The 23,455-nt window shown below is 45.0% G+C and overlaps 2 protein-coding genes across 3 annotated transcripts in view; both read right to left on the bottom strand.

Moving 5' to 3' along the window:
- Positions 1 to 23,455, bottom strand: part of AGBL4 (ATP/GTP binding protein like 4) — a 956,697-nt gene that overhangs the window by 169,769 nt on the left and 763,473 nt on the right. The gene's annotated exons all lie outside the window — the stretch shown is intronic.
- BEND5 (BEN domain containing 5) overlaps positions 9,189 to 23,455 on the bottom strand; it is a 34,134-nt gene continuing 19,867 nt past the window's right edge. For both annotated transcript variants that reach the window (XM_015595083.2, XM_025052115.1), the window contains exons 4-5: positions 17,902 to 18,115; positions 9,189 to 9,364 (exon numbers count right to left, since the gene is read on the bottom strand). In XM_015595083.2, the coding sequence (XP_015450569.1) occupies positions 9,207 to 9,364; positions 17,902 to 18,115 (372 nt within the window). In that variant the 3' untranslated portion in view covers positions 9,189 to 9,206. The remainder of the gene's footprint in view (positions 9,365 to 17,901; positions 18,116 to 23,455) is intronic.

Raw genomic sequence — 23,455 nt, forward strand, 5'->3', positions numbered from 1 at the left:
GATAATTTTTTAATGAGCATATACTATATGCCAGGTGCTGGAAATAGAGCAGTGAACAAAACAGAAACCAAGATGTTAAAGTGGATAATGAATGTAATTATGATAAAGTTTGAGAATTATTCTAAGAACAGGGAGAGAAAACTGGCAACGCAGTTTAGATGCTTATCAACAATTCTGGTTATTGTTTGTTTATTTGGGGTGTGTGAGTGTTGGTGCAAAGACAGGAGGTGGGTGTCTGGGTCTCGCTTTCTTCTCCTTCATGTCCTAGACACTAGAAATGGACACGGAAAATGACTGAAACAGGGATGATACACCCAACTGATTCCTGAGATTTTAGAATTCACTCGAAATGGCCCTCTTCCATCACCTCATCTAATGGGAGGCAGGCGGCCAATTCCACCTTGCATGTGGTCTCGAAGCGATGGGACTCACCTCCAAAGTCACACAGCATCTAAATGGCTGCAGAGCTGGCTGTGAGGCTCAGTCACTGTCCCTCCTTCCTCTCCATCCACAGCTTCTGCTGGTCATGGCCCATGAGTTTGACATCACCAAGATGTAATTATGTGGCACTTACCGCAATGACAATATGGAAAAGTAGCATTGTTTAGAACAGTGGTTCTCAAAGTGTGGCCCCCAGACCAGCTGCATCAGCATCACGTGAGAACCTCCTGGGAATGTAAATTCATGAGGACAACCACACCAGCTGAATCAGAAACTCTGGGGCAGGACTTAGGATCTGGGTTTTAACAAGCCTTCAAGGTGATTCTGAGGCAGGCTATTGTTTTAGAACCACTGATACGGAGAAGAGAGCATTGGATTTTGGATTTTGCCTCAGGAGACTTGAGTTTAAGCTTCATCCATTTAATATATGACTCAGAAAATTCAAATTACCCTTCGTTATAGCCTGTTTCCTCATCTTCAAAATAAAGATACATCATAGAAATTGCTCTGAGAAATCACGAGGAATAAGATCTGTTCAAGTCTTTTATATTATTAGTCGACATGATAATAAAGCCATTCATTAATTTATTCAATAAGCATTTACTGAAAACCTAGTCTGCTGGTCCAGGCCGCCCATGCTGGGAGCACCCATTCTACTGTCGTTTAGAAACCACTGGGCTAAGGCTCAAGCCAGCAGTTCAGTTGGAAGACACAGGGTTGAGTCCATTGTGGACAATCCTTCGCTATGGTGCTTTATATTTTAAAATGCAAAGGGCGGGGCTGCATCTCTGGGCTGAGGACAGCGCCCACCCAGCCGGGAACTTGAAGCAAAACGACCCGGGTTTGGCCAGGACGCATTCTGGGCCAGGCTCCTGGTATCACATTTTTCACTTGGGATTTCACCGAATCCTCAGAGGAAACCCTCTGATTCTGTGTTATGGTGCTGTACTACCAGGAGGAAAAGAGGCCTAGAGAGGGACATCACTTGCCCAAGGCCTCAGAGCTGGTCAGGATGTCCAGAGTCAGACATCACCATGTCTGATGAAAGGGTGTGTCAGTGAAAGGAAGGCCATCTGTATGGACTCAGGATGCTAGGAGCTGAGCACTTCCCCGGGCGGCTTTTTTGCCGGGAGCTTCCTAGTATGCTTTTCCATTTTGTCCTCTCCGCACGGCAAGGGAAGAATCACTATCTGCATTTTTCTGATAAGGAATCAGAAATTCAGGGAAGGCTGTGACTACCTAGAGAGATGCAGCCTGGATTCAATCCTAGAGCATTCTGACTCAGAAACCTCCCCCCTCGCCCCCATCTGTCCATGGCTAGGCTTTTCTCCAGAGGAACTCTAGGGGCCCCTGCAGGGGCTGAGGGGAGGGTATAGGCAGGAGCAACCCTGCACCCTCACCCACCTCCTGTGAGTTCTATTTTTTTTTTAAGTCTCTTGTTTCATTTTCTTCATGAAAATGTTTCTTTTATACTATCATCTGTTCTTGCTTGTTGTTTATCCATAAAGTGTTTTAAGGTACTAGTTAAAATGAACTCTTCCTTCCTACCTCCCCATATACTTCCCCCTGGCCATCTTGGAGTAAAAACGAGGCTCCAGGTCGACAAGACGAATTTAATGTCCCATACTGTCCACGCTTCTTAGATACCTCTCATCCCCGCGACAGGGGCCCAGCCAGGGCTTCCTATCCCACGCTGACACCCTCACAGCATTCTGGTCCTCGCTCAGATCTCGCCTTCGGGACGAAGCCGCCCCTGACACTCCACTAATGAGTCGGCCTTCTCCCCGCACTCGATCTGCCTCAACCGGCTCTCCTTTCCCCTTTTTCATGACACTTATCACCTTCTACAGTCTTCTCATTTATTACGGGTACCGTTTATCTTCCTCTCCATCCCATTCTACCCCCACTAGAGTTTAAGCTCTTTGTGGATTTCTTCACTGATATGTCTCAGGCATTTAGACTAGAGACTGACATGTAGTAGTCACTCAATAAATATTTGTTGAACGATTGAACAATTATTCATGGGGGAACTTCTAGATACAGTAATGAGGCCAGAATACTGAATCTCTCTCCCCATTAGCTAACGAAGCAGTAAATGCCCAAATACTTGAGTACCAGATCAGACATGGCTGACAGGATGTATTCTGGAAAGGTGCAAAAAGCACAGGGTTTGAAGTCACACTTGAAATATGACTTCCTGGTCAGACCTGACCATCAGTGCCTATCAGAGTTCTGGGCACAGGAAAGATGCTCAGAATGTTTAAGATGAATGGAGGGCGGGGGGTGGGGGGGCTGGATCAACAGACAAATGATCAACTTACAGCCATTCTCATCCTTCAGGTGTAAGCTCTAATTTTACATCTCAGAGCCCTTCCCTGATCACACACTGAAGGGGGCAGTCCTAGCTACTAGAATAACCCAGCTCAGACAAAGCTAACGAGCAGAAGTGGGGTCTTTAGTGGAGGACCATCTGGCTCTTTCCTTTTCACTGAACTAAACAATACTATTGATAACTTGATGAAGTTACAAAAGATAATGTTTACGTACTATAAAGCTTAATCAGAGAATTAAATTCCATAAGGATCTCAGATACCCAAATGTCTGCACAGACAATTCACATAGGATGAAGCTGAAAAAATACACCTGTACAGAAAGCTAATTTGCCAAACTTCATTAAAAAATTCCAAATACTGATGAAGTTGTGGGGAGGTGGCACACACATGTCTACCCTGCTTGAGACATGAAATAACTTTTCACAAAATAATATAATAACACGTGGAAAGGACTATAAAAATGTTCTTGCCCTCTAACCCAATTTTAGCTCACTCCTGGGAATTTATTCTTAGAAACGAACAACCGTAAAGGATCATGGCAGCGTTATCTCTAATAGTCAGAAACTAGAGATGGCAAAACATACAGTTGAAGAGATAAGAAGGTAACCACGGCTCAGTGGTAGCTACGGAAATCAGGCAGCAGAGGGGAAAACGTTTGCCATGTGATGTTAAATGAACAAAACACGATTATGGGAGGCTGGCCAGTCCCCACGGACAGAGGTGCTGCCCATGGCCAGACCGGAGGGGCCCTCAGGAGTGAACGTGCACTCGGGCTCGGCTCTTGGGATTATGGCTGAGTTTTCTCTTTTTGCTTTGGCTTCCCTCAAATTTTGTTTTGTATTTTAAACACAAATGGAAAAAGAAGATCTCAACCAGCTGGAATGTTGGGCCGAAACCAATAAGATGAAATGGAACAGAGATAAATGCAAAGTCCTGTATTTCATTTAAGGAATATATTTAAGAACACACAATCGAGGTGAGAAGCAGTAGGAAGAGCTGCTAAAATGAAAAAGGGAAGGAAAAAAGAAACACAAAAAACCACATTTGCCGAAGCTCAGAACTGGGACCGTGGCGGCTGGCGGCCTGGCACGGTGGCAGGCCAGCGTGATAACCGCAACACTGCACAACGGACAAGGGGACTGGGGCTGGGGGACATTAGGAACTTACCCGATTTCCTCTCATCTAATAAATATTGAAGTCAGGATTTGAATTTGGTGTGTTTCTCTGGCTTCAAAAATTATTATTATTATTATTATTTATAATACAGTGAATTAAAGGAACAAGCATTGTGCTAGACAAAAAGAGGGAGCAGGGGACCGTCCATAAGCTCAACATGACCTTTTAGCTTTGGTGACCAGAAACTCAACATGAGACAACTCTATCACTAAAGATGCTAATTCAAGGCTAGGCCACATTAATAGAGAAATGCCATCCAGTAGTAAGAGGCGACAATCTGCTCTAGTTAGTGCTGATCAGACCCTTCCTAGGGTAACGTTCAGTCCTGAACCCCACCTGTTAGGGACATATCTATAAAAGAGCAACCAGGATGGTCAGTGTTCTTAGGATTAGGGAACTAAGACACAGTAAATGCCTAGGTGCTTTACTCACATTATCTCACACTGCTCTTGAGACAATCCTGTGGCAGTCAAGAGTTGAACCCAGAGCCATCTAATTCCTGGGCAGCCTCTCTCACGTGAGAAATGGTGGAACAGAATCTGAGCTATTTATTAGTTGGTGAAGAGATACGACTGCCACCTTCAGCTCTGCAAAGGGCTCTGATTAGAAGCACTCTGTGTGACTTCAGAGGATAGAATCTGAATGACCTCAGAACTCTCAGGGAAGTAGATTTTCAGCTTAGCGGAAGAATATTTTAATGATGGCAGTAACTGGATGGACTCTCAGGTGAGAAGAATAATTCCCATGCCTAGAGGCATTCAAGTACGTCTGGAAAGGCACTGCTTGGGGTGGACAGATCTCAGAACCTCGCAACCTCAAAGTTCACTTTTGACCTTTAGATTCCATGAGCCTATGAAGCTGTTTGGTGGAAACTGATCAATCCCTTCCAAAGGAGTGATGACGACATCTGTTGGTAGGTCTATTTGAAGATATAAAAGTAACAATTATATGCCCAAGGTAAACAGGTTGGTCCAGAGAAAACTAAAGAAAATGACATAGATTCTGCTGGAGATCCTTACAGGTTAAGCTATCATTTTCTGTTAACAAGAAACCAAACTCTGGAGTCTTGGAAATAATCAAAGAAAATATAATTAGGTACTAGTTTTCACCTATTACATTGGCAAAATAATTTAAAACATGGTTACACCCATCGTATGTATCAAGAATGTTAAAACGTTATTCTTTTTGACCCAGGCAAAAGAACCCTAAGAAAATGATAGAAAATATAAGTGGGGGGTGGGGGGGACTGCACACGAAAATGTTCATCAACAACGTAAAAATTCAAGGGCGCAGGGGGTGGGGGCTCAGGACGGTGAAGGGAGCTCGAAGGAGCCCACAGGGAAAGGCCCATGAGTACTGGAGGGCCAAAGGCAGGTGCGAAGGCCAAGGTCAGAGCAGGCAAGAGACAGGACAGGAGCACACTCAGGTGAGGACTAAAGGGTGGAGGGAGAGGAGACGGGAGGGGAGGAACACCAACATTAATACCGGCGACCATTTATCTCCGCTCTTTGGGGCACTTTAATACATGCTCAGTCCTCCATAACTAGGGATTATTTTCTTTGTTTTGAGGATGAAGAAGCTGGTTTTCAGAAAGACGAAATAACTCATCTCAAGTGAGGTAGCAGGTGCTAGAGGTGGGAATTAAACTAAAATGCAATGACCTTAACCCAAGCTTACTCTACCACTGAGCTGGACCAAAGTGTGCAGCGAGGCCTTTCACGAACTGGAAGTCCTGTGGGTTAGCCCCACAGCTGGCCAGGTGGTTTCCTGGATTATAGTATGATATCCGTTCTCTTGGTAGATGTTAGAACTGATTGCTATAAATTACACAGAGCAGCAGAGAAGCAGGTTAAATGGAAAGAGGATACAAATCTGATCATATGCTATGATCGCAGGTATATAAAATACATATTTACACCCTTAAAAAAAAGACTAAGATACGTCGTGATATTTGTAGTAGCGCAACTGGAATGTTTGCCCATATTGTCCACAAGTTTCTATAAAGTGGTTTTATTTATTTATACTTAAGAAAGTCATAATTTAGAAATGCATCCAAGAAACCTTTGGGCACATAACAGTCACTAACACTTTTCTCGACCAGAAAATAAAAATAAGCCACATCTTTGTTTTGTCTGCTAACAGGACTTGTTGCCAGGCCTTCTGAAGACAGTGCCCAAACCTCAGCAATTCAGGCCCTGCCATTTGGTATTTGACTGTCTTGCCTTGTCTTACACAACTCACTGACTGACATTGAAAGAAAGGAATCGAAAGAAAGAATTGAAATGTAAAAGTGACGGAGTAGTCATTAGTGCCTAGAATAAAAGTCACTTTCTGCATCATGTTCAAGTAAACAGCATTGACAGAGCATGAAAGTTTAATTCTGAATAAGGTTAGGGCAGATCCTCAGCTATTTAAAAGAAAATTTATTTTCCATTTCAAATAACCTCAGGCACTTTAGAGGAAGCATATCTTTTTACTTCAAATATACTCTTGTTCCTTCATTCAAGCAGGCCTTCTACCAAACTGGTATTATTCAGAAGTAGCACTTGTGTTAAAATACACGTTCCCAGCTCCATCCCACACCTACTGAACCCAGCTCTCTCAACCAAAGCCCAGGAATCTCTATTTTAATGGTCTCAGCAGATTCTTAAGATTTGGTAAGTTTAGGAAACCCTCTTCTACACAAAATGGGCTTGAGTTTTGCAAATGTACTTGAATGTAATAAAACTGAATCCTCATAAATAGTACTATTATTCCCAGTCCTTCCAAATGGTTTTAATGAAACTGATTTCTATTGGCTGATTACTTAGGTCGAGTCTTTGACAAACCCTGAGATTACACAGCTAGATTCTGAGCCCAGACCATAATAGCCCACTCATCTTTCAAGAAACAGGTGAAAGGGCAGATTTTGCATAGACTGGGATTCTGATCCAGCTCCATTGCTGACAAACCTGGAACCTTGGCCAAGAAGTTATTTCACCTTTTCTGAGCCCATTTCCTCATTCTTATGGATACAAGAATGACGGCTTTGACCTCATATAACTCTACCAGGGCATTGGTTACACAACAGGCGCTCAGAAACCTCTTTAACTCATGTGCAAAACCTCCCAATTCTCTATCAGAATCGGTTCTTAGGTCCTTCTTTGTCACACCCACTTCTGATTTTATTTTGCCTGTAAGCCACGGATAACTAACATTTGCATGGCTCTTCGAGACTTACAGAGCCTTTTCCAGATATCACCGGGATTACGCTCTGCAGCTCTGAGTTCGCAATCATTAGTTCCACTTTAGAAGAAACGAACCTCGGAGAAGTCAAGTGACCTTCCTAGAAGCGACAAAGGCAGAATTTGAACTTGGGTCTCACAATCTTTCACAACTCGGTTCTGTCCCGAATGCATGCATCGTATATTACACAAAACACTTTCACAGGCGTCGTTCATGACGCAAAGCACTTTCACACGCCACAGCATTTTCAAGTATGTATTTCCATTACTATTCTCCCCTCACCTAAAAGCACCTACGAAGCAGGTTATACAGTATTAGTCTTTGAAGAAAAATGGACAGAGCCTCTGGGTATACTTTTGCCATGCTTAGGGAGAAGAGGGATGAGCTCAAGTATGATGCATACTGTTTCCCAGACTCTCACGCCTTCTATGTTACTCATGCCCAAGCTGCCCCCATGCCATTAAAATGAACACATCTTAATAACAAGAACGTATTGAACACCGCTAAGAGTCACGAACTTGACTGACCCATGAAATGAGTTAACCTTATGTTAAACACTTGGAAAAGTCCTGGCACATATTCAGTATGTTGTTGTTGCTATTATTACTACTTAATTATTTTCCGTTTACACTGATACGGACTCTGAGAAGCGATTGGCCCAAGATCACACTGCTAGTTTGAGGAGAGCTAGGAAAATACCATAAAAGGAAATTCACATCTATACATCCTATTAGAGAACATATAGTATTTCACATTACAAAGGATTATTTTATTTACTAGAATAAAAGTCCTCAAAGAGGCACCCACCTCCCTTCCTTACCCCAGTGATCCTGAGCTTTGCTTACAGACCATTAATGCTTTAATGGTCTAGTAGATCATGCTTTAATGGTCTAGTAGATCATGCTTTAAAGAAACCAGAGACTAAAGTTTTCCAACCAATGCCTATAAGCCAATAACCAAAAATTAAGAAATTAACGATCGCCAACATTTATTGAGTACTAAATATATATAATCCTTATAGCAACTCTGCAAGTTAGATATTATCTCCCTTTTATGGAACAGAAAATGGTCACTCAGGAGGTTAGGTTAAGCTCAAAGCGAGCGGGAGAGCAAGACTTGGAACCCAAGTGCTCAGCCCAAAACCTCTGCCATTTCCAAGATACCATGCTGACTTCACAGGCATTACAGAAAGGAAAGTGCAAATCAACAGTGAGATCAAATGTGGTTGTCAGATGCACATTGGGAACCTTAGAGACTCAGATACTGAATGAGATAAAAATTATGTAACTTGAAAGAGTTACATTTGAGATATAAGATGGGAAAAACAAACTGACGTCGGGTGACTGTCCCTGACTTCCTGATGGTACCCCTGGACCACATCTAACATTACTGCTCCCCTACACCCCTCTGCAAAGATTGACTCAAATCATCTGGGAAGCTGGATCTCAGATCGCCTTGCACGGGAAAGGTGACTGGTCCTAGATCTGCCCTTTGAAGTAGTCTGCTTTTGAGACAGCCTTTCAGATCTGTAGACAGCAACCACGTCCCTTATGAATTTTCTCTCCTTTGGCCTAAATGTTCTGTCCCTCAAGGGACACTGGTCACCTTCACTGTACAATTACTATCCTTAAGTAAATGAGGGTAATGATTGCCTACATCAAAGAATTAATGATGCTTTATTATAGAACAGAATAGAGGAGCAGCGAAGTCCTTGAATGGTAAAAATATCAGTTCCAATTCTGGGTCAAGTGACGGGCAACTCAGAGACATTTTATCCCCCTCTGAAAAGACAGTGTTTTCCCCATCCCCAGAACGACACTGGCGCCAGGTTGCTGCCCGAGTCTCAGCAAATCCATCTGACTTCTTTGAAGTGGGAAGTCCAAGTTCAGAACAAGCCGCTGACCCCAGAACCCTACTGGCTCCCTGCCCATACACCACCATGCACAGTGGGGTCTGGTCCGGACGGCACCGTCGCCCGCAAATCACACGCCACGCAAGGAAAACGAGAAGGCGTTATGAAAAATCCAAAGTTTATTGCAAATTGTATTTTGCTTCCCTCCGTTCTTCGTTTTTACAGGATTTATTGATATCCATGATTTTTTCACAGATGTACTTGTTGACTTTGGAGAGTCTCTGTGCAATTTCAGTTTCATCCACAGTTTCTTGTGCTATTCTGTCATACAAACACTCTGGAAAGGGAAAAAGAGATGAGAAGGCCGAGGATTAATGGTGAATCTGAGTAAAAATCTTTTGAGGGAAAGGAAAATGTGTCTACTGACATACTCCCCAAATACCAATTCACGTATGTGGCAGGGCAATACTTTCAAATCTTCATCACAAAATGTACTTAGAAAAGTGTAAAAACACACTGTAAATTTACCCTTTAAAGATAACACTAAAACACCCAGGTGCCTACTACCTAGCTTGTCAGGACATTTCTGGTCCCTCTGAAGCCCCTGGACGCCCCTCCTCCATTCCATCCTCTCCCGCCCTCACCAGAAACAACCGCTCTCCTAAATTTTTGCTTTCATTTTAATGTTAACACACATGCATGCGTCCTTAAATAACATACTGTTTACTTTTCTGTTTTTCACTTTTTTATGAGTGTGTCCATACTCTACATAGCCTTCTGACTTTTTTTTTTCACTCAACATTACAGCCCTGAAATTTACCTCTGTTCAAGTATATAGCTACGGGTCATTCATTTTCACATCGATGAGTGGTGTTCCACTGTATGACTACTCTACAGTTTGCCGATCCATTTTATTGTCAATGGATACTTGAGTTGTTTCCAGTGTTTTGTAATTACAAACATGCTGGCACATGTCTCCTGGGGTAGGTGTGTAGGAAATTCTCCAGTATGGGCCTAGGTGTGGAACTGCTGAGTGTTGGGGTATGTGCACGCTCAAGTTTACTAGGTGATGCCTAGTAAATTGTTTTCCAAAGTGGCCCTGCTGACTGGCACTCCCAACAGTCGTGCGTGCAGTACTGGTTGCCCTACATCTTCGACAGCACTTGACACTGTCAGATTATTAAGGTTTTGACAACCTGGTGGGTGTGAAGTGGTGTCTCATTGTGGTGATTACTAATGAGGCTTCCGAGAGCCACTTTTACTGAGTCTGCCATTTGCCAAGATGAAGCAGAACGAGCCCCAGATCAGGACTGATTCCTCACCTCGTAAACAAGGATAACAAACCGCAGAGTATCTTTTTTAAGGCTGTCACGAGGGATATGAGAGCAACATTTTGCAAGCCTTCTTCAAACTGTAAGGAACACCACACCTGTGTGGGGTTGTTGCAATTATCTTATGTATCTACAACGGTTCACTCCCAGCACCTAGCACAGTGCTTGGCACAGAGCGAGATTAAGTAAATATCTGTTAAACAAATGAATAAGTCAGTGTTCTTCCAGCGAAACCTGGGGGGACATAAAAATTCTGGACATAAGAGGACTGGGAGTGCGGGTGGGGGATGCACCACTGGAGTCCATCACCATGGGCAAGAATTTCAACTTCCTTGAACCTGAGCTTTCTCTCCTATAAAACAGGAATGACAAGCCAATTTTAAGGAAAGGAAATAAAATCTTGTGTACCAAACCAGCACATGGCAGGTAATCCTCTTAGAAATGCAGACTGTCAACACTAGAAGGGATCAGAGACTAACCTGTGCTAACCCCAGCACTTCCCCGTGAGAAGCTGGAGGCCTGGAGAAAGGAAGGTGGTATGGGCAGAATCCACTGCTGTCCCCCTCCCCCAACTCTGAACCCGGGGCACTGTTTCTTCCCCACTGAGAAGGGTTTTGCATGGAGAAGCCATTAAAAGCTTTTAATTGACTCCCACTACTTCCTGACCACTCCTAAGCCCTACTAATCTTCACTTCATCTTGTCTTGGCCTTTCTATAGGGACTCAGACAACAAGGTAGGGGGCCCTATCTCTCTCTTCAGTCCTACCTCTGTTATTAACCACCTGCAATTCCCTCCTCACTCCAGTTTCTCCCACAAATCAGTGTCTTCGCTCATCTCTTTTCAGATTACCCTGGCTCCATGTTCCACCTGCCTGCACCCTATTCATTCTTCCCAACTCAGCCTCGCTGGAACCTCCCAGACTGAGTTAGGAGACGCCTAAGCCTCTGTGCTCCCACACTCGCCTGGGTTCTTCTCTGTCAAAGCATGGATCACAACCTAATGAAACCACAACCACGCTGTCCTTCCTACAGCCTGGAACACTTGGGCATTCTCTCTCCAGCTCCGGGCAAGGAGAAAGCAGACAATCACAGCGACTGCTGGAATCTGAAGCGAATGAGGGAGGCAACTGATGCTGTGAACTGTTCCAAAGTTTAGGTGTTTGGCCCTAAACTTACTTGCTGTACAACTTCTAGCGGGAACCTCTCTGGGTCTCAGTGTCACTATCTATTAAAGTAGGATATCCAACTGGATGATCCAGGGAGATTCTTCCAGCTCTCGGCCTCTAGAAGGTAATAAGGATGGCAAAGAGGCAAAGGAAAGAGCAGGAGAAAGAAGGAGAGGGGGTCTGATGGCCCTTGGAGCCCCCGGCATGAGTTGGAGAAGACAGCGGGAAGAGAAAGGTACAAAAGGAGAAAGGTCTGCAGAGAGGCCGCCGCGGAATTCCAATCAGTCTCATTTCCTGGGTGTGAGAGCACTGAATGGTCCCTCATGTTGATTAAAAAGCTTTCGTTAGACTTTAGATATTAATCATCTGCAGTTGCCAGGAACGTCTCCCTCTGCGAGGGAGCATTTGAGATTATTGCTTAATTAACAAGGTTTATAACAGCGCTAATGTGTCCTATTAAAAAAGTTGTAAAAATTAACCAGAACTCAATGCTGTGGCTCATGTGGAAAACTCAGACACTCTGCAAAAGGTCATGTGACCTTAATAAGGTTTAGCTGTCCTTCCGGAGCTTGTCATTAAAGTGAGATCCCTCCAACCCTCCTGCTTGCATCTTCCCAAAGTGGTGTCAGTGTTCACCCCCTCCCCCACTGCTATCTGGTAAGAAATTATTTTAAAATCAGAGAAGAGACTATCCTCAACAACCCTTTCGCCATTTTTATACAGCAAATGTGGCTAGATGTGGTAGAATCATACAAAATAAATATAATCTCAACCCAGCAGAAAGTCTGCATGGAAAAAACCAGTCAAGCACAATCTGGAAGAGCTCAAATAATTAGGCTAAAAATCATGAGTATATGGTGGGATGGGAGACGAACTTCAAACCTGCCTGGTTGTAGTAAAACAAACAAACCAAAAACATTGTGCTTCGGTAAGACAAGAAGCCTCTGGAGATGGGAAGCTGCAGGCTCAGTTTTGCCTGGCTCTGGTCTAACTAGCTGTACGGCCTTGGGCAAGTCAATTTCCCTTCATTCCCGTGCAGGGCAGGCAAACATTTATGGGCTCTCAGGGGCTGCCAGCCCAGGCTCCTGGGAGGCGAAGACAAGGTAAGAAGAGAAGAGCCGTAGGCACGCTGGGACCAAGAGGGTGGGGAAGGCCTTCCGAAGGGAGGTTCTCCCAGGCAGATCTGGGTGGTGAGCAGCGAGCGGCCAGCTGGACAAAGCAGAACCGGTGGAAGGTAGGGAGAATGACCTACGTTCCAGGCACTGGGAACGAAATTTGCAAATTCCCTAATGTGAGAGGGAACGAGGCTGGTTGAGGAAATACAGTAGTTTACTATGGCAAGAACTTAAGAGTTTCGGGGGAATGCTGCTGAAAAGTAAAGCTGGCGCTATAGCCAACGGCTGCATTATGATGGTGCTTTTATGACACGTTAAGAAGCTTATCCTTTCATAAGTACCATGGACTGGCTGTGATACAGTGGTGATAATGAGATATTTTGTTTCTGAAAGATCGCTGGGTTATATAATGGAGAGAGGAGCCTGGAGCCGCTGGAGCAGAGCAGGGGAGACATGCAGCCTGGACTGTGGGAGGGCAGTGGGTATGGAGAGATGTTTTTTGTTTGTTTGTTTGTTTTTAATTACTTATTATTATTTATGCCTACAGCACACCATGATACAGTGGTGATAATGAGATATTTTGTTTCTGAAAGATCGCTGGGTTATATAATGGAGAGAGGAGCCTGGAGCCGCTGGAGCAGAGCAGGGGAGACATGCAGCCTGGACTGTGGGAGGGCAGTGGGTATGGAGAGATGTTTTTTGTTTGTTTGTTTGTTTTTAATTACTTATTATTATTTATGCCTACAGCACCTGGTCTTCCTAGGTGGTCTCTTATCCAAATACTAACCAAGCCCCACCCTGCTTAGCTTCCGAGATCAGACATTGGGCTTGTTCAGGGTGGCATGGCCACAGACCATGGACCGTGGCTCTACTGGGGCGTGAACCCAGGATCTTCTGCGTGTAAAGCAGATGTGCTAACCACTACACTATGGAACCACGTCCTAGAGAGAAGTTTTAAGAGGTGTTTAGAGGCAGAACGAATGGGGAGTGAGTCATGTGGAGGAATCAAGGATGGGACATTTCTAGGTCCCAGGTCGGTGGTGCCACTCACCAATCCAGGGAACACAGAAGGGGCAGAGGCTTTGGGGGAAAGAAAAAGGAGAGAGCAGTGAGCAGTGCAGTCTTGCCAACGTCATGTGGACATCCACGGGACCTGGATGTAGGGGTCAGGAACTCAGAAGTGTGAGCTGAGGTCAAATGTAGATTTAGGAATCGTCCTTCATCCGTTCAACAAGTATTTATTGAGCACTCACTACATGCTGGTCCTGAATAAGATGCTCATTGTAGGGAGAAGGACAATTATTCAGTAAATAAACAAGTAAGAAATAACCATGCAGAAATTTTAGGATGACATGCTAGAGGGCAATGAAAAGTCTACCTTAGACTGGGCGGTTGTGAAAGGGGTCCCCAAATGAGGAGGAGGAGGCAGGATGTGCGCATCAGGGGAAGGGCACCGCAGCGGTGGGAACAGGAAAGAAGTGGAAGGAGGCCTCTGCGGTTAGAGCGCAGCCGAAGACGAGAAGGGTCACACGAGATGAGGTCGGGGTGTCACCAGAGGCCGGATCACCAGGCATCGGCCCCAGGATGAGGAGTGTGGAGTTCACCCTGGGGACGAGGGTGCACTGAGGGCAACGGGAACACTGGGCAGAGAGCTCAGCTGAGGAAAGCTTTGTAGGACGAGAGCAGAGGGCTGGAGACGAGGGGAGCACAGAGGGAGAGCAGCCTACAGGGGGATGAGAAGCCAGAGGCAGGAGGATTCTGAGCCATCGAGATACGTTACTCAGTTAAGGGGGAAGGGTCGTGCCCCACAGTGCTGGGGAGGAGGTGAACAACATGCCCTGGATCTGTAAGGAGGAAGTCACTGGGAAAACAGGATTAAGCAGAGGACTGGGGCTGGAAGCCTGACGGCAGGGGAGTTACAAGTGAACACAGGCAGGGAGTGTGGATGCCTCTTTCAAGAAACTGAGATATGAAAAGGAAAAGAGACACATGGCAACAGCTGGGTGATGGCAGTGGCCTCTACGAAGTGTTTTTTTTTTTTTTAAGAAAGAGTCATCCAAGTATATTTAAATGATGTTAGAAAGAAGCAATAGGGCTGCAGCATAGCTGGAGGAACAGGTATTTATTTTGAAGGCAGGTGGGCTGGGATCCAGATGAAAAGAATGGCCAGCCCCAAATATAAGAAAACTCTTCTTTTAGGACCTGAGGCAGAAGAATGGGGGGTGGGGGGAGGTACATTTAGTCTGTAGGTGTGGTGGTCCCGAGCTGTGGGAGTCCCTCTTCTTTTCTCTGTGAAGGAAGAGACAAGGCCATCTTTTGAGAAAGAGAGAGGTGTAGACTACGATGTTTGGGAAAAGTAGAGAAGGTTTAAAAAAGGTTTGGACATTGGGGAAGTGGATCAGTAAGAGAAACTCAGAGGACTTGGCAGGTGGGCTTGAAGACAGTGAATGTGTGATGGTCCCAAGCCACACAGCTGAGGTGTTTTCTGCTAGATTGTTCGGTAGCACTGGGGACCCAGTTAGCTGCATTGACCATCATCTAAATGGGGCTTAAAGAACAGTAAAAATGTCTGTTTGGTCCACTGGGTCACAAGGACAAGGACTGTGATCTTGGCTTTATAGATGGAGACACCGAGCATCTACTTGGTCCTGGTACTACACTAGGTTTGGAGAAACAAAAATAGCTCAAAGGTAAGCCAAAGCAAAGCTGGGGCTCAACACCAGGCTCTGGGGGTCTGGTTCTAGCTTCTATTTTCCATCACACTGCACTGGAAGCCGACAGGGGAGGGCCTGAAAGCTGAAAAGCACTGAACAATCGTGAACTTCAACAATGTGACCATCATGAGGTCGTATTGGCTCCGTGGAGGCAGCTCACTTGTCAACAAAGGTCGGTAACTTCTTTTCACACCTCAAACAACCACTTCCAAACTATAAAACTAGAGAGCCCTCTTAACTGTCTTAAGAGGTGAGTTTTCAGCTAAGGAAACTGAGACACAGAGGGAAAGTGATTTATAAGAAATCACACCCAGGGTCAGTCAGGCAATCAGCTTGCACATCTCAGAGTTTCCTTTGTTCAACCCTCATTTACTGCAGTCTTACTGTGTGTCAGGCCTTGTGCTGGGCAATGAGGGTGTGGAGCTTTTAAATAAGGTATGGTCAGACTAGTGCCTGAGGGAGATAAGACAGCAGATGTCTTTAAACCATGAGGCAATAGTAGGGCATCCGGTCATTGGGAGGCACCTGGGACCTGCTCAGTCACATTTCAACAAGTGTAACAGAATTAGAGGTTGGCCACCCATCAGTCAGATCAGGGCTTCATCCCCAGGAAGGCCTTTTTCTCAGAGTGACCTCCCAAATCAGGCTCTGCCATTTCAGACAGCGGGCTAACTAAAGGTTCCCTCTGATTGTTGAAAAATAAGTGGCTGCCTCAATCAATTAATCATGAGTCAGCCAGGCAAGGGAGGCAGCTGTGCTATGGCAGAACAAGCCCCAGACCAGAGTCGGGGGGTTTGGGTTTGAATCCAGGCTCTGAAACCTTGTAGTGGTGACCTCAGGCTGGTCACCTAAATTGTGTCCTGCACCTGGACCTCCAAAATATCCCCTAAATCTGGCCATTTTTCTCCACTTCTACTGCTATAACCTTAGTCCATGGCACCATCACCTCTCCCCAAGACCACTGCATCAGCTTCCTAACTGATCTTCCATTTGGTTACTCCACGATTCGAACACCTCCACTGCCTTTCTCCTGGGAGTACAGTAAATCCAGGATGCTCACTTAGGCCATCACGGCCTTACAAGACTGGATCTCGCCCACCTCCCTGACCTCACTCATGACTCTGCAGTTGCCTGGGGCTTCCTCATCCCTTGAGCATGCTGGCCTTTGCACCTGCTATTTATCCGGCCTGTTTTGGCACCTCTTAGACCTTCACGGAGCTGCCTCTTCCATATCCAGCTCCCAGCTCGCATCCACATCCTCAAACAGGCCTTCCCCAACTCCAGCTAACAGGGCCCTCTTCGTCCTACCACGTCGCGTGGTGATGCATCACGGCCTTCATCAGTCCCTGAAATCACCTGACTTGTTCATGGACATATCTGTCATCTGACCCAACACCTAGCGCAGGGTCTGCTCAAAATGTGACTGATTGAGTCTTACTTTCTTCATCGAAACATGGCAGCTGGACACTTAGAGACCAATGGTTAGGAACACAGCTTCTGAAGCCAGCCTTCCTGGCTTGGGCTCCTGCCTCCACTCCTATAAACTGTATAATCTAGGCAAGTTAATGTCTCTGTGTCTTGGTTTCCTCATTTATAAAACAGGGATAATAATAGTAGCCAATAGTAGGGGTGTGATGAGGGTTAAATGAATCAATGTGTGTAAAAGCATTTCTTAAAACAGAATCACAGAAAAACTCCCAGGACCTGAAACATAGTCACTGCTCAGAATAGTGATTACTATAGTATTCTCTCTGCTCCTGTTCACTTTCCCGCCTTTCTCTATAATTGGTATTATCTGTATAGTAACTAGCTGTTCTTGTGTTCATCTTCTCCATGAAACTATGAGCTCCTTGCAGATGTGTCCGCAATACCCAGTAGAGAGCCTGGCAAAGAGTAAGAGCTTAGTGAATGAAGAGAGGGAGGGAGAGACAGAGGACAGAGGGAAGAGAGGGGAGAGAGAGAGGGAGGAAGAGAGGGAAGGAGGAAGGAAGGGAAAATCAGAGTGTCTAGCATATAGCCCCCCTGCCTTTTTTGCCTTCCCCCCAACTCCTCCCAAACACCAGAAAAGCAGCTCAGTCCAGTGACCCTCAGTTGGTCTTTGCCTCATTAACTGACCCAAGCATGATGGTAGAACCCCAACAAATTGTCGCCTAGTCTTGACCTTTACTGCTCTCCGTACTGCTCTTTCCCACCTCCATGCCTTCGTTCCAGATTCTTTTGCCTCCCAAAGTATCTCATTTACATATGTGTGTCTCCGTGTCTGACATATCCTCCGAGGCCTAACTCAGTGACGCCGTTCCCCAGGAATCCTTCCCTTAACGCACCACCTGTCCCTCTCCCACGCTAGTTCCTTGCCCTGCGCTGTGTCCACAGCTCATTGGCCCTGTTACATGTGAGCTCTCCTGAGACAGGTCCATATCTGCTCCCGTGTCCCCCAAGCCCAGCTGGGGGCCTGGCATAGAGAGGCTTCGGCAAGTGCTTGTGGAACTGAGTTGTGCCTATGACATTTCTGAAAGAGTAAAGGATAGCTTCTGCTGCAGTGACCTACCTCTGACGATGCTTAGTTTGTGAGGCGAGAGGGGTGGCTTAGGGACTGCATCTTTCTTTTTTTTTGTGGCAACTCCTGTGACACTTCTGTTCTTCAGAACATCTGTTCCCCAAATCATGACTGCCAAGTTCTTTGTGTACTTGGAATCTCCTTGGGTTACTTGTAGCTGGTGCCATTTCTCCTCGTCAACCCAAATCCCGCTTCCCAGGTGGACCTGAAAGGGATTAAGAACGCAAGCACCTGTTAAGTCAGACGGGATGGCAGTTGGAAACTTCTTGAGTTTTAAAACACATTCCTGCACAACTGTAAGGGATTCGTTCCATAAATGCTAAATTAACTTTTTTTAAGGGAAATACTAAAACTCGTTTATCGAATACCTATAATGTGCCAGGCCTTATTCTAGTGCTTTATATCCACTATCTCAAATCTTCTTGGCAACCCTGGAAGGAAGGTGTTGGGACACTATTTTCATGTCAGATGGAAAAACCAGAATGAGAAAGGTACAGCAACTAGCTGAAAGTCTAACTAGCTCAACTGTGAAGTTGCAGACCTGGGATTCTAAACTACCCTCAATGTTACTGCAAGGCTGCTCAGAACTTCACCAAATTTCAGGAACACATTTGTTTAACACTTTCTCTGCTACACTGTTACTCTCCCCCTTTAAATGTGAACATCCTGGGACATACATCCTCCTAGCACACTGGCTCTCAGCCTTGACTACATGGGGTCACCCGGGGAGCTATAAAAATCGCTGGTGCCTGGGCCCCACGCCCAGAGATTCTGATTTATTTCATCTGGGTGGGGCCTAGGTCTCAGGATGGTTTAGCTCCTTAGGTAATTACAACGTATAGCTAAGTTTGAAAACCACCGACAGCCGGAGCGGGGAAGGCAGCTGTCCAGGCTCTGCCATTGATCGGGGTGCATCTGCGCAAGTTCTTTCCCATCTCTGGCTTCGGTTCCCCGTGAACTGAACTGAGAGAGTTGGATTTCATCTCCAAGTTCCTTCTGGCTCAGAACATCTATGGTTTTAAATTGAACACAACCACAGTGCCCTTGGTCTGATTCTGATGGTGCACAGGAAGGAAGCGCTCAGAAAGTTTCAGTGCAGAGTCGATAAATGCTAAAGACTCAGAATGCTCTAGCAGTGAGCTACAAGCTTTGCAATTTTTTTTTTCTCCTTTCTGGCCCTTTCAACAACTCAAAAAAACATTTGGTAACATTAACCATTAAAAAAATTGTTTGACTCTGACACTGCCATTTATGTTGTTGTGTTTCTGCTGAGTTTATGGAGGGTGAACGTGGCCTCTGTGGGGATAGAGGGGAGGCAGCCACTAATAAAGCTGAACTTTCTAAGGGGAATGTAAAGGCTCTGCCAAAGGTGCCTGTCTTCAGAACAACCTGCAGGTCATCAACATCGCATGGTCAGAAGATGTCTCGGGAGAAGTTCTGGCCTGAGAGACTGCACACATATCTGCGGTTCAGAGATAATTAAAGATCTTTCTACTGACGCTTGGCTTGGAAAGGAAGGTGGGCACTACACAGTGAGCAGACAGGTCAGCCCACAACAGTTCCTTTTTCACCAATTACTGAGGTTTTCCGACCATCGAAAAGAAAAAAAAAAAAAAGCAACACAGCCCAGCCATGGATGTCAGTAGGCAAACAATCCACCTGTCACATCTGACTTCTCTTCCTTTTGCCTGAAAGGCCATTCAGACCTCTCTAGGCATGAAATCAGATAACAAGATGCACCTGGCCCCTCTGTGCTGCAAACTTCAGTACCGCAAATCTGTTCACATGGCTCAAGAAGACAAGCAATCCTGGAATGAGACGTGCTGCCTGGGGCAAGCTGGGCAACACCAACCCAAGGTCAGGTCTGACCTTTTCTCTGCAGTCTGAACTGCCGGTGGGCAGTCTGTGTGCCAGGTCAGGCATGCTGGGGACAAGTTCCCTGCTGCTCCCTGCTGGACCCCAAGTCACCTCCCTTGATGACACTCTGGAGCTACCCACACAAGCTTCAGAGATAGGGAAAAAAACAAGCAATCTGAATTGGACTAAATTCAGAATCAGAAAACCATAGAGATGGAAGACAACTTCAATTTTTCACAGCTCTGCGCTCTTTCCTACCCCAGGCCTTGCTTTCCTATAATCTTTTAATTTAACTTAATGTTCTTCGAAGAGAGATGACAGTCATTTTAGTCAATGTTCTATAAGAGAAAAGGGACGCTAATATTTTTTGAGCACCTATAATGAACCAGGCATTGTACCTTTAATTTATTTATCCACATAATGACTTTAAGAGATGAAAACAAGTAGAAATTATTATTCTCATTTTACAGATGTGAACAGGGATTCAGAGGGACTAAATTACATTTCCTAAGACATACTATCAATAAAACTTAGAATCGAGATTCAAACCCAAATCTGTGTAAGCTTGAAGCCCACGCCCTCCCGCCTTCCTGCTGCTGCCAGGGTCAGGATGAAAATCCAGCGGATCTCACACATCGATGTTCAATTATTTTTCCTTTTGAGTCTTCCTCTGTACCTGCTGGGTCATGTGCCTTGCCAGCACCCACTGAAGTTCACCACCGCAGACATAAAATTCAGGAAAAATGCCACGGGCTAGCCTTCCTGTCTCCAGTCCCCTCTCCCTCCAACCCGCCCTGTAAACTGCCAGATTAATTTCCCTAAAACACAGCTTTCCTCCTTTGACTAGATGAATTCCACTTTTTCACAAAGTCTGGAATCTTGAATGGCTCCTCATTTCCTGTCACATCAAATCTGACCTCTTCTGTCAGCTTTAAATGCCCTCTAAAATCCTGTTTCTCACTAACCTACTAACTTTCATTTCCATCGCTACATCCAGCCCACTATGAAGCTCCAAAACGCTTTCATTTCCTTCTACTTCTAGTGAGCAGTAATAGAAAGAGGAGGGGTTCTGGAGCCTCTGTCCCTAGATGTGAATCCTGGCTCTTCTACCTAATTAGCTAGGCATGTTGGGTAAGTCACTTTACCTCTCTGAGCCTTACTTTGCTGTACAACAGGCAGAACACCACATAATCCATAGAACTGTCATGAGGATTAAATGAGATACCATGAGTAAAACACCAAGGACAGCACACATCCAGTAACTGTTACCTCCTTCCCCTACTCATGTCTCTGCTCATGCCTTTTCCCTGTCCAGGAATGAAGGCCTTCTCAAGCCTGCTAATCTTTCAAGCTCCCGTCCAAATTCTAGAAAACACTCCTTTATCCACTCCAGAACTAGTTCTTTCCCTGCTGAATTTCTAGCCTACTGAGAACCTTTACCACCTGATTCGGCCCATCACATTATAGCTCTATGGGGTGGAGTGAGGCTTTCCATCTTCTGTCCCCTACAAAGTGATCAGGACTAGCTAGCTAGTCTGAACCCAAAGTAGGAAACTGATGGCATATTTAATATGCTTTAAAGGCACTGGCTTTCGGTTATGATGAGCTACTGTGCCTCGAAGAAGAAAATATTTTCTGACATTCACTCAAGCACAAGACCGACTGTACGGCACAGAAAGGAATGACCCTGTGTAAGACCAATCAGAGGGGCATGCTGGGAGGGCTCCTGAGGTCAGCAAAGCTCAGGGTCACCTAGAGCGATGGCCTGCTTTCAGGGATGTAGCAGAAGAGGCTGAGAAGAGTGCCGGCCTGAGAACAAGGAGATCTGGCTTCCAGCTCCTGCCTGCCTGCCTCTAACATGTTGTATAATTGTAGACAAGTCCCTTCTCTGGATGTTTTTCCCTATCCATATCGTGTATAAATTAGACTACTTAAACTTTAATAGTCTTTGCAGCTTTATGATTCAATGAGTTTTTGAAATAAAATATCTTAGACAAAGCAAAGCAATGCACCTTAACAAAATCAGAAAGTAACTTTATGGTAAGCCCTATTCCCATAAACCACAGTTCACTATTTGACCAAAATATATTAAGGGAGGTTATTAAAATTATGACATCTGGTAGGGTGGGACCTGATCAAAAAATGTCTTTGTGATATGTTTCCTACTAGGACAAAGTAGTTTCCTACTAGGAAACAGATCCCATTCCAGTGCTCTAGGCTTTGCAGAGATTAAGGCTTTTGTTCGTGCAGGAGAGAGAAGGGCCAGAAATGACAGCAGAGCTAAGAACAATGAAGGCTACTTCTGGGATGTGGGGATGCTGCTTTGAGAATCTGCCATCCATTCCCCGTATGCCCGCTTCCTGTCCCATACCTTAATAAATTTCTCTGCCTGACTACAAATTAGTTGCAAACAAAAGCCAGGTTAGTTTTATAGTAACATGAAGGCAACGACCAAAGAAAAAACAAAATTGCCATTTTCAAGATTTGTTGTGCAAGTCATGTGAAAAAATTAAATGAGATTTAAGAGACCCATTTTTTTTTTTGGAGGAAAAGCAATACTTTGGCAAAAGAAGCCCCAGTAATGCTCAGAAACTGTTCGTTAGTTTTCAAAGCAAGAGAGAAATAGATTTCTTTTGGAAGCTATTTAAGAAAAAGTCTTTAGTCATTCCATAACGTGATCATGAGTAAAAAGAAATCGACAAAGAATAGTCCTTTCTTTTCTTTATCTTCAATTGGGGAATGTTCACTAAACTTAGATATACAGTTTGAATCACTAAAGTCCTATGGGAGCATCAAGCAGGTCCACCTTTCAACAGATAGGGAAGCTGAGGCCCAGAGAAAGGAAAAACCCACCTAAGGTCACACGGGTAGGACAGAGATAGAGCTATGCTTAGAAGTCAGGCTCCTGTTGCCACTCTGCCATACAATCTCTTCTCTGCAAAGCAGACTTCTAGTCTGTTGGCTGAAGCAAGGCAATGCAGAATGGGCCTATGAGTTCCGCCTTTGCAGGCGAGGAAGCGCTCGCTGAGAGATGAAGAACTGGCAGCATATCCAAGAGAACCCGAAAGACTAACAGGTTTTATTTGCTTTGGTTCAGTCTGGCCGGTTGCAAGGATATATCTGGACAAACCCAAATACAGCAACCTTTTCCTTCTCATTAACTCACTGGAGAATCATACTGGATAAACAGAGGCCTTTTCAAGCATAAGGCAAGAAAAGTGGACTGACACAGATGACTCTTTGGGGAGAAGGAGAGCTGATGTTTGTAATGTATGCCATGGTGGCAGAGAATAAAACACTAAAACTGAATCTGACCGTGCCTAGATAAAGGGCTTCTTCCAAGACGAATTCATTTGGATGTTAGAAGGATAGAACAGTTTTCTTCTTGCCCTGCTGCTGAATCATCATGTGACTTTAAGACTTCCAAAGGCTATTCCACTGCTTTTCACTCCTGTACTGATATAATTACTAATAGTGCTCAGGCTTTCTTTCATGATTTTTCCAAGGGTCTAAAAGAAAAGATGAGGAGTTATATGTAGTCCTATGACTGTGGGCTAACCACCACTGAATATACAGCTGGAAAGCAGCTTAAGGACAGGAAGTCTCATTCATCCTGTATCCCTGGCATCTAGCACAGGGCTTGGAACATAGATATTTCATAAATGGTGAATGGATACATAGTGAGTTG

This window comes from Pteropus alecto, unplaced genomic scaffold (genome assembly GCF_000325575.1).
Source record: "Pteropus alecto unplaced genomic scaffold, ASM32557v1 scaffold25, whole genome shotgun sequence".
Taxonomy (NCBI): domain Eukaryota; kingdom Metazoa; phylum Chordata; class Mammalia; order Chiroptera; family Pteropodidae; genus Pteropus; species Pteropus alecto.